This window comes from Rana temporaria, chromosome 4 (genome assembly GCF_905171775.1).
Source record: "Rana temporaria chromosome 4, aRanTem1.1, whole genome shotgun sequence".
Classification (NCBI taxonomy): domain Eukaryota; kingdom Metazoa; phylum Chordata; class Amphibia; order Anura; family Ranidae; genus Rana; species Rana temporaria.
In genome coordinates this window covers 338,424,553-338,439,321 of record NC_053492.1, presented here as the reverse complement: position 1 = coordinate 338,439,321, position 14,769 = coordinate 338,424,553, and the positions used below count along the sequence as shown (strand labels likewise).

General features: G+C 41.6%; 1 protein-coding gene across 2 annotated transcripts in view; it reads right to left on the bottom strand.

Moving 5' to 3' along the window:
* Nucleotides 1–1,007: 1,007 nt before the first annotated feature.
* MAP4K3 (mitogen-activated protein kinase kinase kinase kinase 3) overlaps nt 1,008–14,769 on the bottom strand; it is an 831,592-nt gene continuing 817,830 nt past the window's right edge. For both annotated transcript variants that reach the window (XM_040350750.1, XM_040350751.1), the window contains 3 exons: nt 8,402–8,472; nt 7,033–7,088; nt 1,008–1,540 (listed from right to left, as the gene is read on the bottom strand). In XM_040350750.1, coding sequence (XP_040206684.1) covers nt 1,453–1,540; nt 7,033–7,088; nt 8,402–8,472 — 215 coding nt within the window. In that variant the 3' untranslated portion in view covers nt 1,008–1,452. The remainder of the gene's footprint in view (nt 1,541–7,032; nt 7,089–8,401; nt 8,473–14,769) is intronic.

The following is a 14,769-nucleotide window of genomic DNA, read 5'->3' as shown; positions in this document are numbered from 1 at the left end:
ATATGGATGCACACAATTTCAGAGACTTATTTCGGGACAATTACTCTCTCACTAGATATGAAGTTTATGTATTTCATGTATATTTAAAAACAGTTTATTTGTGATAATTATTATTTCTTTCATATAAATCACCCTTTAAATTAGATTTATTGGACTGTTTAGGTAAATATTAAATTGCTGAACTTGAACACATTACTACTAGTTTTTAAACTGTGTAATAGTTTTCCTCTATTTATAGAAAATGTATGCTTTAGGTGCTTGTTCAGTTAGCAGCAAGAGACATCATGTTCTGCACTCCTTCCACTTTTCTGCGCAAATAACAGACATTATTCATCTTATAGATGACTGAAGCTTCCATTCAGACAGAAAACGTGCAAACACAAGAAAAAAGATGCATGGGGTTTCATTTTACAAAAAAAAAAAGAAGAAGAAGAAGAAGAAAAAAAAATATTCAGGTAAACAAGATTTGTAAATTCAAACCTATATAAAAAATGGGAGTGGATTGGTTTACCCACCTTTCTTAAGACAGAACCAAGCAAGCAAAAAATATTAGTGGCATAAAGCCTACATGTTTCACAGCAGTCACCACGTAACCCTCTGGTGCAATGTGACACATGACAATACTTTGTGCAAATCTAAACACCAGTGTACTTGCATTAAAGTGAAGGGTATCATAAAAAATGCATACATCTCTTCTATAGATTATAGTATTTTTTTTTTTAACTTACAAAAATTTATACTGGCAATACTAAATTACACAGAATAAAAATAGAATAGTGTTAATACATTTTTGTGTTCTTTTTTAGAAGTCCACTCTAATAGTTGGACAAGATGCCAGGGGAACAAAAAGAAAGTGGATCTTACCACATCAGCCTGGCTCTTGCCAGCTATTGAGCTGGCCTGGACTTCACATCTGTACAGTTAAGACACTTATACGTCAAAAAAAAGGTTTCACTATCTACAGTAAATTTTCAGGTAGGATGTCAGCAAAAAGAAGCTACGGCAAGTTGTGAATTAATACTACCTCTGTATGTACAAAGATTATACCGTTGTAAATGCAGCACGTGTCGGAGGAGTTTAAGAAGAAACGTGTCTAGAACACAATGTAGACAATATATTCTTCGTCATTAACTCATGCCACAATAAATTATTTGTATATACAGTATAACATCTATATAAAACCACCACATGTGGATACAGTCTTGTTCTGACTGGAGGCTCCTCATAGACCATTTGTAACCCTGCGATGTAACTTTTTCCATAATTCCACTATCTGCATCCACATCAGTGATGTGAGCAAACTGGTACAGCAAGATCATTGCTCATACAGAATCTGTGGCTTCTAATTTCTTTCAAGTCTTTCCCACAATTATATATTAGCCATTCTTCATGCCCCTGCTTCCTTGAGAGATTACGTTCATTATGATAATAGATTTCTGCGCAGTGTTATTTTCAGTAGCTGTTCTCATGTCCCGCCAGAATATACAGGTTGCTATTGGCTGTGGGGTTGTCTGTTGGTCTGCTTTCCAAAACAACAACCCTACATTACAGAATAATAAAAAAAAAAGTATCATATACATAAGCACATTAAAGAAGAATTCTAGGCAATATGCTATATACATAGTTGAATAAGCATCATGAACAACAAATTTATATTTTAGACCAGGGATATGCAATTAGCAGACCTCCAGCTGTTGCAGAACTACAAGTTCCATGAGGCATAGCAAGAATCTGACAGCCACAGGCAGAGGCATGGTGGGACTTGTAGTTTTTCAACAGCTGGAGGTCCACTAATTGACATGTTTCGCACCAAAACTTAGTGCTTAATCATAGCTGTCACATACAGGAATGGATATCAAATATATACTCTATCCCACTGGTCACATGGCCAGGGGTAATTGAAGGTCCAATCAACAAATTGATGATTGATGTTATCTGTGGACACTAGTAGATCCAAATCCAAAACATGTGGTTGAGGAGGGAGCACTCCCACACAGGGAACTAATTAATTAGGTGTGTTAAAGGGAACACAAACCAAAAAATAAATGATATATGTAATAATGGAAAACACATACATACATTCTATATGTGAACAACGTGAATGTTGCCCATGTGTGAATATTGTGAAATACCGTGTATGCGGGAATGAAACAATTATTATATGTGTCAATTAATTTGTGTATTCTAATAATATCCAAATCAAGAAAAAAATGGATAAAAATTGTCAAAAAAGTGATTGTGTGGATAGATCTGAAGTGTGATCTGTATTATGTTTAAATGTGTTCCATGTATTATATATCGTGAACCCATGAAATGAGATTGAATATAGGTGAACATAGATAAAAATAGAATAAGAGTGAAAAAGCATTGAGTCAAGGAAAACCATGAATAAAAGAAGTCTCAAATTAGTGACAATTATGTGAAAAAATATATAATGTATATTAAACAAAAAAAAACTGTGATGTCTATTGTCTATTGTTTGTTTGTTGTATAAATATATGTAATTAACGTAAAAAACTTTTTGTTTTGTTTTTATTATCATTCTGTTATTGTTATATTTTACATATTTAATTATGCAATCAGATAGCATGTATATATATATATATATATATATATATATATATATATATATATATGGATCAAAGAACCGTACTGTATAAATGTGTGTGCCATACTAAGCAAAATATGCTTAATATCCTCAGGATAAACATGTCTCAAGTATAAAAAAATAATTAAAAAATTATAAACAAAATAGAAAAATTATTTTTCATCTCTAATTTATTGTATATGCATATATGGGAAAATGCAATTATGAAGACTAGATGAAAACGAACAAAAACCCGAAGCGTGTATGGAAACCACACAACTGTGTGTGCGACTACGTTCTCAACCACGTGTACTGACTGAATTCCATTAAAACAGGTATACAGTAGACTATTGTGCTGGATACACGTACATGTATTAATAAATCCATATTATAACTGTTAGTCGACCTTATGTATAAAACCATATGAATAAAACGATCATATAAATATAATTATAACATGCACATGAATATCCAATATACAAAGAATATATGCGTAAAGATACAAATAAAAACAAACACATAAAAGCACTATGAAGTGGCTCAAACTAAATGGGTTGTAAAGGTTAAATTTTTTTTGCTTTCCCCATTTTCCTTTCCTCCTCATTTCTCAACCCCCACTCCCCCCCTCCCCCCTTCCTTTTTGTTCTTTCCTAAGGGAGAGCCCTTAATTCTCTTTTCCCCTTTTCTTGGCCAAGCTGGGAACAATTAGACAAGGGGGCATATCCACATACATCTGCGCTGGGCGCAGCGTATGTAAGATACGCTACGCCGCTGTAACTTACTTTGATTTGGTTTGAATCCTTAACGAATTTGCGCTGTAAGATACGACGGCGTAGTGTATCTCTCGCGGCGTAAGGGCGCGGAATTCAAATGGATCTAATGGGGGCGTGTTTTATGTTAATACGTTGTGACCCGACGTAAACAACGTTTTTTTGGAACTGCGCATGCGCCGTCCCTGGGGTATCCCAGTGCGCATTCTCGAAATTAAACCGGAACCCGCCAATGCTTACGACGGTGACGTCATTCTACGCAAATTCCTATTCGCGAACGACTTACGCAAACGTCGTAAAAAATTCTAAATTGTACGCGGGAAGGACGGCCATACTTAACATTGAGTACGCCTCAGTATAGCAGCTTTAACTATACACCGGAAAAGCCGAACGCAAACGATGGAAAAAAAAGCGACGGGCCTTCGTACGTTCGTGGATCGCCGTAAATAGCTCATTTGCATACTCAACGCGGATTACGACGGGAACGCCACCTAGGGCCCGCCGAAAAATTGCATCTTAGATCCGACGGCGTACAAAGACATATGCCTGTCGGCTCTAGCCGAGATACCTTCGTATCTTGTTTTGAGGATTCAAAACAAAGATACGACGCAGGAATTTTGAAATCACCTAATTTCTTTGTGAATTTGCCCCAAGATGTACATATTTAAGCACACCCATCGTAGTGTGTAGATTTCTTTGTTCAATATTTAATATCATATGTTTAATGTTTCATTTATGTTATTTCTTGAACATTATATATGATTAACTTAAAGGGATTGTAAAGGTACAATTTTTTCCCCCTAAATAGCTTCCTTTACCTTAGTGCAGTCCTCCTTCACTTACCTCATCCTTCCATTTTGCTTTTAAATTTCCTTATTTCTTCTGAGAGATCCTCCTCACTTCCTGTTCTTCTGTCTAACTACACACAGTAATGTAAGGCTTTCTCTCTGGTGGAGTGTCGTGCTCGTCCCCTCCCTTGGACTACAGGAGAGTCAGGACGCTCTCTATGTTGCAGATAGAGAAAAGAGCTGTGTGTTACTGGGCGTCCTGACTCTCCTGTAGTCCAAGGGAGGGGGCGAGATTGACACTCCACACCAGGGAGAAAGCCTTGCATTACTGTGTGGAGTTACAGACAGAAGAACAGGAAGTGAGGATTTCTCAGACGAAATAAGGACATTTAAGAGCAAAATTCAAAGGATAAGGTAAGTGAAGGAGGACTGCACTAAGGTAAAGGAAGCCATTTAGGAAAAAAATTGTACCTTTACAACCCCTTTAAGTTAATCATATATAATGTTCAAGAAATAACATAAATGAAACATGAAACATATGATACTAAATATTGAACAAAGAAATCTACACACTACGATGGGTGTGCTTAAATATGTACATCGTGTCTAATTGTTCCCAGCTTGGGCAAGAAAAGGGGAAAGAGAATAAGGGCTCCCCCTTAGGAAAGAACAAAAAGGAAGGGGGGGGGTGGGGTTGAGAAATGAGGAGGAAAGGAAAACAGGGAAAGCTAACAGAAAAAGAAGGGGTGAGGGCACATACACTGCACCAGAGCCTCGACAGCTTCGGCCCTGCCTCTCCTAAGCCAAGTACTGTTGTGCAGGGGATTAAAGGAGGCTTGCTCTAGTACACATCTGATTTGTAATTTAGTTTAGCCATCATGTCTTCCCTATATTACACTGCCACAAAGAGAAGTCTGGTTCAGCTTCACCACTTTCTAAATCACCTCTCTGTTGAAGCAGATTCATTATCCAATGAGCAAGCTGGAAAAGTGAGGTGCTGTAAGAAGCTGCATTTCTGAACCAAAAAATACACATCATATACCTGACTTTCTAGTGCGACAGAGGGCTGTAAATTACAAGAACAACAGACTTGCAGATAAAGCCATAAATATATATTCATTTAAACCAGTGGTCTCAAAGTACCGGCCCGCGGGCCATTTGCGGCCCGCGGACCAGTTATAAATGGCCCTCAGGCAGGGTGGAAGTGAGGGGAGCAAAAAAAAAAAATTTTTTTTTTTTTTTTTTTGGAGCTGGTGCCATCTGATGGTGAGCCGTTGGTATTACAAGTTATTACCACCAGATGTGAGCTGGCGACATCTGGTGGTGGCCGTTGGTATTACAAGTTAAGCATTACAAGTTAAACAGCAATTCTAATGTAATTTTTCACTATTTTCACTGCCATATTCTTCCCTCTAATTAGAACCCCCAAACATTATATATATTTTTTATCCTAACACCCTAGAGAATAAAATAGCGATCGTTGCAATACTTTCTGTAACGCCGTATTTGCGCAGCGGTCTTACAAGCGCACTTTTTTGGGAAAAAATTACACTTTTTTTAATTAAAAAATAAGACAACAGTAAAGTTATCCCCATTTTTTTTAATATTATGAAAGATAATGTTACGCCGAGTAAATTCATACCCAACATGTCGCGCTTCAAAATTGTGTCCGCTTGTGGAATGCCGACAAACTTTTTTACCCTTTAAAATCTTCATAGGCGACGTTTAAAAAAATCTACATGTTGCATGTTTTAAGTTACAGAGGAGCTAGAATTATTGCTCTCACTGTACCAATCGCGGCAATACCTCACATGTGTGGTTTGAACACCGTTTACATATGCGGGCGCTGCTCACGTATGTGTTCGCTTCTGCGCACAAGCTCGTCGGGACGGGGTGCGTTTTCTGGCTCCTAACTTTTTTAGCTGGCTCCTAGATTCCAAGCAAATTTGTCAAACCCTGACTTACACCAGTGCTGGTGGTAATAATGCGCTCGCTGACACCAGTGCTGGGGGTTAATAATGTGTTCACTGACACCAGTACTGTTGTTTTTGAAGTTTGAAAGTTTGCATGCGGCCCCCCATGGCATATGAAAACTTGTCTTGTGGCCCTCAGGTAATTTGAGTTTGAGACCCCTGATTTAAACAGTATGTGGGTTAACCTTTAAAGAGACCATGTCAGACTCTTTAAAGCGGAGTTCTGCACACCCCTTTAATACTGTAGCTGCTGACTCTTAACATTAGGACACTTACCTGTCCTGGAGTCCAGCGCTTCTGACATAATTCGATCTCCCGGAAGTGGGGACAGGGTACCTGTAAAAAACAGGGATTCGCTCCCTCCGAAAGATGCCAAATGTGGCACTGGAGGGGGGGGGTCATAAAAGCGGAATTCCACTGTTGGGTGGAACTGTGCTTTAAAAAAATCTTCCCTGTTATAGAAGAGCTATTATAATCACCTCTCTGTTAACCCGTGTCTCCTAACTTCCCCGTGTTTTAATGCTGCAGCCTCTGTAACACTTGTCTTTGGCATTTGATTCCTCTAGGAGTGGCAGATGCGGTGTACTCCACCACGTGCTGTGGCTTCTTCCTCCAATCCCAACTATAACCACTACAGGACTCGCACAAGCCCCCATTTCCAGACTGACCTCTAATTGCAGCAGTTTACTTCCTGTTGCTTGAAATTTGAGTTATCTACTGTAGCTGCTTTTGGTCTTTGTTGGACAAAAGTGAATGTGGAACTAGTAAAAGTGAAGGTATCCCTTAACTAAATATCCCAATGGGTATTATTCCTATAATAAACTTAAATGAACACAAACAACCAGGAGTGTCAAGCTATACCACTGGCAGAAAAAATACAGGTATGTTACAGAATACTAAAGCGCTTTCCTTACCTGTCAGATCCAAGCAAGCGGAATATCCGAGTGTTATCTGAAATTTCTTGTGTTATCTGCAAGAACACCACAAATCACACAGTGAGACACATGAGCTGATTCTATAAAACAGAGCCCTGCGCGTAAAATACAGTACCCACAGTAACCAGACAGAATACGTCTTGTAATGGTTTGATTTCACTATACTGCAATGGGTTCCTGTACTTTTTACTTAGTAATTTGCTCTTTGCCCAGGGTACTGAACAGGTAAGAAAGCAACAGTCACACTTCATCTGAAAGGCTGACAGGAAAAGGCAATGTTTTCCCCTTCACATTTTTATCTCTAAATATGTGTTATTTTCTCAGCTATATTTCACTACCTTTTGGGGTCCTCTTTGACCTTTCCATTATTTTGTGTTTAGGAGCTACTGGACAACCAGGATCCCTTACAGGTACAGAATGGATGCTGGACAATATATTATCTAACTGCCAAAACAGCCTCCAAAAAATAGAACAGTGCTTCTGGAGAAGACACACACCAGAAATAGAGACATTTTATACAATTCTATAAAATGACACTGTAAACTACTGGAGTTAATATTTTCTGTTAGCCTTCTACGTATGGTCCTGCCAGAAATCTACCTGAATCATATTTGATGTTGGCAGGTTGATGTCAAATTGGTGACTGTAACAGAAGTAGTGACAAAAAGGAATAAGACTTCAAGGGTGCGGAAGATAATAGGATGTCCAACTGGAACAGATCATCAATGCAGACATCAAAAGCCATTAAGAGTCAAAAGGTAAGGCCCCTTTCACACTGCTCAGGTACAGTTTCCCCGCAGCATGGGTACAGTGCAATACCCATGCATTGCCATAGTTTCATAGTTAATCTGGTTAAAAAAAGACACAAGTCCATCCAATTCAACCAACATATATATAAAAAAAAAAAGACTTCCATTGGATACAATGTTTTTGGTACATTTTCTAAAAGCGCAGCATGTATAGGATTTTTGGCACGCTTTCAGAAAATGCACCAACATCTGATCTAATGGAATTCTATGGCTAAGCGCCGGTAACCCACATGAAAACCACGGGCACACTGCGCTGCACCTGTGCTATGGGGAAACTGCCCCAGAGCAGTGTAAAATGGGCCTAAATCAACCAATCAGCATCTTAGTATAACTAAGATATCAGAAATGCACAACTATGAACTACAGTCATTCTCTAAATAAATCAATGGATCATGGTACCATGTCATCCTGCTAAACAGATAACCTTGTACGCAAAATGTCGAAATGATCATACTGATTTTTAGATTAGTTGCATTTGAAGTAAATGTTTTCATACTCAATGAAACAACTGTAGTGCTTTGAATATGCTCTCCACTCACCTCATTAGATCGAAAGCTTCTACCTTGCATGCCGTGCTTCCAAAATGCAAGCACACTATCCTGCAAGCAAACTGGAATAAAAATAAATAAAAATGAATGTTTTAACAATGTTTTTAAACTACTACTTTCTTAATGTGTCATGCAAAGGCTCTTCTAGAATTACATCAGTCATCAGAGCTGTGTCAGATAAGGCCACACATGCAGAACACGGTGGTATCCACATGTAACCACATCTACCAATCACACTGTTGAATACTTTTACAAGTTTCCCCATATAAGATATACTGCATAGCTTATTTAGTGCAGGGGACATCTATTTGGCTACATAACCCAAAAAAAGGAAATTTTGACTTGCGTTCAGATGACTGTTGCCCTGTCACCCATTAGTGTCGTTAGTACAGTATTATCACTGATCACTATTAATAGTGTCACTGGCAAGGTCAGTGTTTGTTAGTGCCCCTTCCAGCCCACACTATCACACTCACTCATGCTAAGACCCCTTTCACACTGAGATGTTTTTCATGTGCTTTTGGGCTAAAAATAGTGCCTGTAAAGCACCTAAAAAACGCCTCCCCTGCAGTCCCAGTGTGAAAGCCAAAGTGCTTTCACACTGGGGCGCTGCGCTGGCAGGACGTTAAAAAAAGTCCTGCAAGCAGCATCTTTGGGGCGGTGAAGGAGCGGTGTATACACGGCTCCTGAAATGATTGAGCACCGCTGCCGAAGCGCCTGCAAATCGATTCGGCAGCGGCGCTACACAGGCGCATTTAACCCTTGATTCGGGTTAAAATCACCTAAGCACGCTGGCTTTCACACTGGGACTGCAGGGGAGGCGTTTTTCAGGTGCTTTAACAATAGTGAAGCGCTAAGATAAATTAAATAGCATGTGCAAGACAATGCAATGCAAATATATCAAACTATTATGAGTCTCCACAAATGTAAAAAATAAAAAAGATCCAATTGTGAATTCAGTGATTCTTCGATTCTGAGGGAAATTACAGATGTGGATACCAAACGCCACTAAACTTCTTGATGATAAACTTCCGGTTTTGTCCCCATTTCTTGACCTTTGGTTCAGTGTGTTTCCTTTTTTCCTTCAGTTAAATTTCAGGAGCTTCAAAAGTTTTTATATAAGAGTGCGCATGCGCGGGATCCCGGAGGCAGACGTGTGCCGACAGGGCTCTGCACGCTCCGGCTCACATACAGCTAACTTTAGCGGAGGCAGCGGGGACGAGGCGCGTGAAGCAGGGCAGTGATAACCGGGTGACAGTGATGAACCGGAGGTCACGCGGCCAGCCGAAAAAGGGGCAGCACAAGCCGGGCAAATCCCACGGAGGAGCAGGGCCTTCCCCTGGACACGCGCCGCAACCAAAGATGGCGCCGAACCGCCCGGATACACGAGGCAGCACCGCTTCCAAAGCTGACAAGGCTCTGCAGAGGGGAGGCATGCAGAGCATCCAGGAACACATGAATGACCCCTTCTCACAATCCTCCAGGGACATGGACTCTGGGCATCAGCAGGGTGAGTCTTTCTCACAACCCCCATCCCCTGGTGCATATGGGGACATACAGGAGCCCGTAGATTTCCCTGGGTCCTCCATGGACAGGAATATGGTTGAGCTGACGGACGCAATGTTCAGCCAGTCTAGCCCTCACATCCCTGAACCTCAGCAAGCCCATTATTCAGGTGATGCATTATTGCTAGCTCGCTTTTCCACCATGTTGCAGCAAGAACTCTCCAAAGCCTGCACTTTAATAACTACTGATCTTAAGAAAGACATTTGCTGTATTGGGGAAAGAATTGAGCTGATGGAGGCTAAGGTGGATAACACTGTCAAAAAGATCAATCAAAACTCCAACATGATTACTGCCCTTCAGGATAGGCTGGAAGAGGCCTACACAAAAATTGAAGACTTGGAGAACCGTTCCCGTAGGTATAATGTGCGCACACGTGGTCTCCCCGAAACGCACACTGACCTGGAGGGGGCCATGCGGGACCTGATGAAGGAATTGATCCCTGACAGTAACTCACACCAAATGGAGATTGATCGCATTCACCAGGCCCTGACGGCGCCGCGGTCAGATGGCTTTCCACGTGATATAATTGTCAAACCGCATTTTTACCGCATCAAGGAGAAGTTGATGTCCGCGGCTTGTAATAGACAGGACTTGTCGCTGTTTGGGTCACCTATTCAGATTTTTACTGATTTGGCTCCTTCCACTGTGCTATACCGTAGGAGCTTAAAGCCGCTGCTACAACAGCTCATCAATCAACAGATCAAATATCGATGGGCGTTTCCCTTTAAATTGTCGTTCACCTATAAAGGGAGATCCCATTCTTTCTCTACATTCCAGGATGGCAAGGACTTACTGCTGGAACTGGGAATCAACACTCGGGACTCTTCGGCACCATCCCCCCCACGTAAGGACTCTCGCCCCCTTTCCCCACTGTGGCAAGATCGGAAACATCCCCAGGATGTGAGAAGATCCCACAGATTGACCTGACTCTGATACTCCTGGTTCTCTCTGTACAGAAGATGCTGCAGCCCTTCCTTGATGGACTGGTTCCAGTCCTTTATCGTTTGTGGGCCTCACATGGTTGCCTTGGCCCATTGGGTCACTGTTGTTCCCTATTTGCTTGCATTATTACCTCTAAAGTTGATTTTTTGTCATGGTTGATCTTTAGCCTATGGCGGGTGGGTCTATTTTCTATTTCACTAGGCTGAGCTCCTTAAGCTTGGGGGGTTAACCCCCCTGGGTTGGCGAGTTCGGGGCAGGCGTAACCGATAGGGAACCCGCCTGCCCTGGGGTCGCAGCACCCTGGAGGGGTTAATTGGTGTGGACCACCCATGCCGACTTATATATATATATTTTTGTATATAACTGTAGGATTGTTTTAGTCCATGTTGGTCCCCAGCTGCCTACACTGAGGTTTTTGTTCAATGAGTCGGGGCGGCAACTCATGCCACCCGCTTGCAAGACTACCTATCCTCTGAGGAGGATGGTACCCTAGCTCATTTGGTGCCGGACGTTGTATCCGGCTGGGGTTTATCTCCCTAGAGCAGTTATTTTCACTAACTATCTTAAGAGGGTGCAATTTGGCCAATACTATTGTTTGCGTTTTTGTTCATATTTATTTTTTTGATTTTCATGTTTTCTTTTCTTTCCCTTTCTTCTTCTGGAGATCCTGCGCTGTGTTCCATCCGCATTTTTGGGTCAAGGTCGAAAACAAAGGGGTCGAGCTCCGCCTCTGTGGTCTCATCCTCTCCCTCGGTAACTCAAGGTAAGAGTGCTCTGCCCTACCCCGATGGCGAAGACATACTCCACTGACAATTCAGTAATCACACACAATGTACACGGTTTCAACTCCCCGATCAAACGGACCAAGGCCTTTCAATTTTATCGCAAACAAAGAGTGGAGGTCCTTTTGCTGCAGGAAACTCACTTCTCTAAAACTTCGGCTCCCCGATATTTAAATGTTAATTATCCACAGTTTTACCTGGCGTGTGGTCCAGATAAAAAAGGAGGAGTAGCGGGTTGTTTTTCTAAACGGACCCCCTTTACGCCCATTACAATAGTGAAGGATAAAGGAAGCAGATACCTCATGACAGTGGGACGACTTCACGACCAGGTAGTCACTTTCATTTCTTACTATGCCCCGAACACAGGACAAGGTTCAGGGACAGGTCATTATAGGGGGGATAGCAACATTCCGCTGGATAAGATAATGGACAAATGTGACCCTAATAGGCCGATTCTTAAAAGACCACCTATTGGGAGTAGCAAGGTTGCACGCCTATTTCACCTCTATGGTTTGATTGATTCCTGGCGAGAGTATAATCCTACAGCTAGAGACTACTATTTTTCGCAGGCACATCACAAGTATTCAAGGATAGATCATGTTCTAGTGTGCACTCAGTTGCTCCCATATTTAAAGGCAGTTAAAATACTAACCACTCCCTGGTCAGATCACTCCCCAAATAAACTAACCACAAAAGGGCTTTGGACCAAATCTTGCCCCTCCCCATGGCGTCTCAATGCGAGCCTGCTGAATGACCCTGTAGTGTGTATTGAAATTGAGAAGGAAATACAGGAGTTATTTAAAACTAAATCATCGGATACGTCCCCTGCAATCAATTGGGCTGTCCATAAAGCAACAATACGGGGTAAACTGCTCCAACTGGCGGCCAGAGCTAAACGGTCCTGGGAACAGACAATTCGTCAATTGGATAGGAAACTAGATTCTCTAATGGAGGAACAACACAGAAATCCTCAGGTGGATATTAGGCATAAGATAGACGAAGCTAGGTTAGTGCTTAATATGAGTTTGACCACCCAAGCGGAGAAGCACATTAGCTGGTCCAAACACAGATACTATACCATGGGGGATAAACCCACCACATTATTAGCAAAGGAAATTAGTGCCCCGACCCTGAATTAACTGTTCAGGAATTTAATAGATTCTACACTAAGCTGTATGATTCACCGGCTAAGTTTGACCCTTCTAAGGCAGAAATGTTTTTTCGCAAGATTAATTTGCCCAAATTGACGCAGGCTCACACTGAACTAATGGAGGGGGAGATTACAGAGGCAGAGATTGCAATTGCCATTAAGACTATCCACCACTCTAAGGCCCCCGGGACCGGACGGCTTTACTGGCCACAAACTTTTAGCCCCCCATATGTGTTCCTATTTTAATGATTTAAGACGAGGACAGAAAATCCCTAGTTATGAAAATGCAGCTTATTTTACCGTATTACCGAAACCAGGGAAGGACCTTGGAGACTGTGCAAATTATTGCCCCAATTTTCCTAATCAATACAGATTGAAACATATTAATGAAAGTCTTGGCCCTTAGATTGAACACTTTTCTTCCACTCTACATTCATCCAGACCAGGCCGGTTTTGTTCCGAACAGACAGGCTTCGGATCAGACTTGCAGGGTAATAAATTTAATCTCCGCAGTGCAGTCTGACTGGGACCGTAAGGGTCCCAGACAAGGGATGTTGCTTTCGTTGGATATTCAGAAGGCGTTTAATTCCCTCTCCTGGGATTACCTATTTAACGTTTTGGGTAGCTTTGGTTTTGGCGAGCGCTTTCTGGCTCTCCTTCGAACACTGTATGATACTCCACCGGCCTCATTGATGCTTAGAGGGTATTCCTCCCAATTGTTTATCATTAGGAGTGGTACTAGGCAGGGCTGCCCTTTATCCCCGCTATTGTTTGTTCTAGCAATGGAGCCACTGGCCATTAGGATTCGTACAAGTCCGGATGTCCTGGGGGATAGTCTGCGGAGATTGTGAATATAAATGCTTTTTATTTGCTGATGACCTCCTGTTAACCCTGACGTCACCAATAACTTCCCTTCCAAATTTACATGCCATCTTGAAGCCATTTTCCGAGATCTCTGGGTTGAAAATTAACCCTAGCAAGTCTAGGGCTCTGAATCTCTCATTGCAGGGAGCTACTCAGGAAACTCTGAAACAGTCCTACCAGTATTTGAGGGAACGGGAGGCACTTCCGTATTTATGGATACATCTTACCTCCTCAATTCAAACACTGTATAGAATTAATTATCCTGTCCTTTTTAAGAGGTTGGCCGCTGATTAAGCTAAATGGCAAATTCACCCTCCATCGTGGTTTGGCAGACTACACTCAATAAAAATGAATGTGTTACCGAGATTATTATATCTTTTTCATACCATTCCTGTGCCACTGGTCAGGCATGACCTTCAAACGTTTCAAAATACAGGGAGTGCAGAATTATTAGGCAAATGAGTATTTTGACCACATCATCCTCTTTATGCATGTTGTCTTACTCCAAGCTGTATAGGCTCGAAAGCCTACTACCAATTAAGCATATTAGGTGATGTGCATCTCTGTAATGAGAAGGGTGTGGTCTAATGACATCAACACCCTATATCAGGTGTGCATAATTATTAGGCAACTTCCTTTCCTTTGGCAAAATGGGTCAAAAGAAGGACTTGACAGGCTCAGAAAAGTCAAAAATAGTGAGATATCTTGCAGAGGGATGCAGCACTCTTAAAATTGCAAAGCTTCTGAAGCGTGATCATCGAACAATCAAGCGTTTCATTCAAAATAGTCAACAGGGTCGCAAGAAGCGTGTGGAAAAACCAAGGCGCAAAATAACTGCCCATGAACTGAGAAAAGTCAAGCGTGCAGCTGCCAAGATGCCACTTGCCACCAGTTTGGCCATATTTCAGAGCTGCAACATCACTGGAGTGCCCAAATACACAAGGTGTGCAATACTCAGAGACATGGCCAAGGTAAGAAAGGCCGAAAGACGACCACCACTGAACAAGACACACAAGCTGAAACGTCAAGACTGGGCCTAGAAATATCTCAAGAAT